The 5,135-nt window shown below is 36.8% G+C and overlaps 1 protein-coding gene across 1 annotated transcript; it reads left to right on the top strand.

The window, feature by feature from the left end:
• Nucleotides 1-2,857: 2,857 nt before the first annotated feature.
• Nucleotides 2,858-5,135, top strand: CLDN8 (claudin 8). Its single transcript, XM_072806702.1, has one exon. It carries the CDS (start codon nucleotides 3,202-3,204, stop codon nucleotides 3,877-3,879), a length of 678 nt encoding a protein of 225 aa, XP_072662803.1. The 5' UTR covers nucleotides 2,858-3,201; the 3' UTR covers nucleotides 3,880-5,135.

Genomic DNA, 5,135 nt, shown 5'->3' with positions numbered 1-5,135 from the left:
GAGATCTATTGATATGTTCACTTGTTTTCTCAGGACAAGATGATCAGCCAAGTACAGTTAATTAGCAGGGAAAAATAATTAAAAATAAATACAGGTTGAAAACTGTCAACACAACAGAGAAAAATAAATTCAAAAGCAAATTCAGAAAACAATAGAAATTGTCAATTGCTTGACTGGCAGAAGCAAAGATTATTTCAAGTAGTGATAAGAATTAATAGAAACCCCAGACTAAAGGATTGTTGGTTAAAGACTAATTGCCGTAGGAATAAGGATGACAAAAACAAGGGCAGTCTGACAGTGACATTGTGTGTTATCACTTATAAGAGGAAAGCATTTGCATGTGTTATGTAGTTATCAGGGCTGAATTTAATTTCACAAATTTAATTGCTAAATTTAAATCATGCTTCTGATAATATAGACAAAAGGGAGATCTCCAAAGAGCAAATACAGTGGGTCAACATGAGCATGCTTTTCTTTTATGGTTCTTGGTAATCTTTTGCTTCTTCCATAGACATGGAGGTACAGATTATAGAATAACCTGTGTTGGTTGCTCTGTAGTTCTGAGTTAAGGAACAGCAAAAATGTTATCAATCTGCTTATTCTCCAGCCATCATTGCTTTCTGAATTTTGCAGGCAAGTTACTCACTTTGTAGAGACATAATATTATAGAAAAGCAGGTAAGCAGTTAATTTGACTGTTTCATCTCTGAATTTAGGCCTTTCTGTCCCTAGAAAACTTGGTATTACCGTTTCTCTCTGTTTATCTCATTTCCTACAATTTTTAGGGCACAATTATTTCAAAATATCATGGGGTTAAATGGATCACTATGTGATAAGAAACCTACCTGGATGCCCTGGGCTAGTTCCTGCTAAGACTCTATAATTATTCTAATGCGAACCCAGGGTTGGTTTCTCATTCCGATCCTAATCTTCTGGCCAGGACAATTTTAGTGATAAAGAATTAATATCCTTGAAGTGAGGAAAATATTTGTGTGTGTGTGTATGAAATAAAGCTTGATGCTCAAGGGAGGAGAGGTTTGTGAGTATAAGAAGTCAACAGTGCATCAGTGTCCACTTGGGAAGCAGCTCCTATGAAGGCAGAGGCTCTCACATATGTAATTTCCTATTTCTGTCTCAAATTTTCCCCATTTTTATGGGAATATTTAGCAATATCTAAACAGAGCTACCAAAAACATTTCATATATGCATTTAGAAAAAGAAATTTTTATTTGATTCTCTCTCTCTGTGTATATATATATATATATATATATATATATATATAAATTTATATATTTATATTTAGTCATTAATTCAATCAGCTATTCCATTCCTTTTCCCAGGTTGGCAATTAAAGAAAAAAAAAAAATCTGCTGTTTTGATTTCAACTATTTTGCTGAGCATGGCAGATTATTTTTCCAAGATCAATCAATTTTTCTCTCCACTACAAATCTGTAACTCATATAAGCCTGAAGGAGAAAATGCTAGCTATTTCCGTTAGCATAAGGAACACCCTATAGTTTAGTCCTTTAACAAGGCAACAAGTGAGAAAATTACTGTAAATATCAAGTGTCAATTTTTTTAACTTTGGCTTGTCCAATCTAATAAAATAACAACTTGGACAACTGTCTATTTCTTTTGTTTTATTTGTTTTACCAAACACAGTTCACTCCGGCATCTCCCTCTTCCCATCCAGACCATTTACCACTTTGTTTCCATAACCTCTGTAAACTACTCAGAATTTTTGGAATTATTAAAATTTCAAAGTTCAATAAGTGAGCAAGAAGAAGTAAAATTGTAAAGAAAAGACTTTTTATGATGTAAAGATAAGATGAAAATGCAGCTTGAAATTTGAAAAGATCTGAAAAGGAAGAGCACTGCGGTCGATCTCCAGAGAAAATTGCTAGTGGAAGTTTCCCAAATCAACATGCATGTTTATTTCTGCCACCACTGTCAACATCATTATTTTGAGAAGAGACAGTTTAAATTGCCTTACATTTAGGAGCTTCTAGTTCCTCTAGCAGACAAAGTATTAAAGACCAGGTTGTTTAACACCTAATACAATTAAAGACCAGGTTATTCAACACCTAATACAATTTGATTCAATGAATACAGTCACGTTATCCTGTAAATATTTTATATAGAAACATCAGCCATTTATATAGACTCAGGACTCTTGTATCATCTGCAGGTTCTAGTTCCTGGAGTCTAGGAAGACAGAGAAGCAAAGATAGAGCCACAAAAGAAGATAAATCTGTAATTCACTTCATTGCTTGGTAGTGTGAGTGCTTGCTACATAAGAAAATCCTAAAAAAAAGAAAAAAAGAAAGAAAAAAAATCCTATGGATTAATGTATTGTTTTTGTGACTATTTTTCTAATAAATCAAGATTATCAGGAAAACACCAATAAAGTCATTTTTCTGGCTCTAAAAAGAACAACATGTGTTCGGTGCCATGGAAGAGGACAACCTTGCATATTTAATTACTTTCACCTTATTTTGTCTTTTGGTGTAATCAGTTCCCTGATTTCACCACAGTGAAGCTTGCTTTGAAATTGTAGACACATTAAATCAACCACTTGGATCACATGTGTCCCAAAGAATGTGGTTTCCCAAGTATGAGCAATCCATCAATCCCCTACTCTCCTTTCACTTTGGCAATTTGACCGTCCTGGCCAATTTCTTAGGTACATGTTTTATTATATACCTTGGTCACAGGAGCTCATACAAAGAGTTTCAGAATTGCCTGTACAAAGTACACCTTTGATGTTGCAAGAGATTGGTGCATTTCTTGATGATTGTGCAAACATTCATAATTGTGCCTGCAGGTAAACCTACTGCTGTCTTCTTGGAAAACTGAGAGGTACAAAGAATGTTTATGTGCAGGTCCAGTCGTTCCAAGTATCTCTTGTCGGTTTAGACACACCTGGGTTACCATCCCCCTCTTATTGGCTGAGAAAGTTGCTGCACCTGATTTGTAAGTTTACCTGTCCTAGTCAATGTGGGGGGGGGGGGGGGGCACTTCAGCCAGCCAACACTGGATTTAATCTAGCTGGAAGTAGCAAAGCAGGCTCTTTTAAAAATCACTGGGCTCTGAGTTCATTACTACAGGAAAACTGTTCTCTCCTGAGGCACAGAGAAACTTGCTTTGGAGCAGCCCTACTGGCTCAGGAGTTTGGTGGCCTAACACCCATCTCAGAGGACACATGGCTACCTACGCTCTGCAAATTGCTGGACTGGTGCTTGGTGGTGTTGGCATGGTGGGCACACTGGCTGTTACCATCATGCCTCAGTGGAGAGTGTCTGCCTTCATTGGAAGCAACATTGTGGTTTTTGAAAACTTCTGGGAGGGACTGTGGATGAATTGCGTGAGACAAGCTAACATTAGGATGCAATGCAAAGTCTACGATTCCCTGCTGGCTCTCTCTCCAGACCTACAGGCATCCAGAGGGCTGATGTGTGCTGCGTCTGTGCTGTCCTTCCTGGCTTTCATGACCGCTGTCCTGGGCATGAAATGTACCAGGTGCACTGGGGACGATGAGAAGATAAAGGGACACATATTGCTGACAGCTGGTATCATCTTCATCGTCACGGGCATCCTGGTGCTCATCCCGGTGAGCTGGGTGGCCAATTCCATCATCAGAGAGTTCTACAACCCAATAGTGGAGACTGCCCAAAAGCATGAGCTTGGAGATGCTCTCTACATAGGCTGGACCACCGCGCTGGTGCTGATCGCTGGAGGGGCCCTGTTCTGCTGTGTTTCCTGTTACAGTGAGAAGAGCAGAAGCTACAGATACTCCATACCTTCCCATCGCACAGCCCAAAAAAGCTATCACATGGAAAAGAAGTCACCGAGCGTGTACTCCAGAAGTCAGTATGTTTAGTTGGGTCTAGTTTTTAATTTTACCGATAAAGCTATGCCAATGACTGAAATGCCCACTGTTTTCTAAAAATGGAACCCAAAGGAACATTGATTTGTCATTCTTAACTGCCATTCTTAACATTAATTACAGGAACTGTGCATTGGCTATTTATGATTCTATAAGCTATTTCAGCAGAATGAGATATTACACACAGTGCTTTGATTGTTCTAGGAAGTGCAGTAATACATTTTCTAAAATGATTCATGCATCTTTTCCTTTTGCCATTACTTCAAAATGACATTGTTAAAGACTGTATTATTTTACAACTGTGATTTCTCTATGACACAGCATTGTGTATGTAGATCAGCATGACGTTTATATCTCAGATAAATAGAGACAGGCTTACGGGGCTCTATTTTAAATGAAATTCTGATTCAATACACTGAATAAATAAAATTCAACTATTGCTTTTCAGGGGAATCAGGGATAAGATTGAAGAAGGTTAATATTAATTGTGTAAAAACAGCTTAGCGATTAATGTGCCTGATTTATAACGAAGGTTAAAACGAAGGCTTTAATCATCAGCGTAAAGGAAACTAAATGGCTTTCTGATATCTTGTTTTTCAGCCTAGAAGTTAGAAATCCTAACTCCTTTATCCTCTTTCCCCAGAGGCCTTTCTTTTCTTGTATATTAAATGAACATCTTTTAAAAGGCAGATATTTTGTCAAGGGGCTTTGCATTCAAACTGCTTTTCCAGGGTTAGTCTAAGAAGAAAGATAAAACTGTAGTCTAAGAAACATTAAAGACTTCAGAAAAGTGATTTTTTTTCCCCCTCTGAAGTTTTTATGGTGGAGAAGGATGCGTTCTGGCAAGAAATCATGTATGTATGTGAATATTTTAACAACTATTTGGATACAGACTTTGGGCTTTTAGCAATATAAATAACTGGATAGGACAATAATATATCTTAGTTTTTAATTGCTTATCAAAAATCAAAAACAATTTATCCTGTCTATACTCTATCTGTTCCTGAGGTATCTGTTGATACCAAAGATCAGATTGTCATTTGAATCCCATCAAAAGCAAATATTTAACTTGTTCCTTTTTTTATTCAGATTTACTAAGGGATAGAAAAATATCATACCTTTGTGTTTCCCCCAAATTTGATGCAACTGATAATTCAATTTGAAATTTGTTTCCGTATTTTGCTAGCCTAAATAACCGTATATATCTGTTTTATGTCCTTTATGTTAATAAATTATGCCTTTTCTATAAA

Source organism: Canis lupus, chromosome 30 (genome assembly GCF_048164855.1).
Source record: "Canis lupus baileyi chromosome 30, mCanLup2.hap1, whole genome shotgun sequence".
In the NCBI taxonomy this organism is placed as follows: Eukaryota; Metazoa; Chordata; class Mammalia; order Carnivora; family Canidae; genus Canis; species Canis lupus.
The sequence above is the reverse complement of the archived record's forward strand: the minus strand, read 5'-3'. Positions and strand labels throughout refer to the sequence as shown.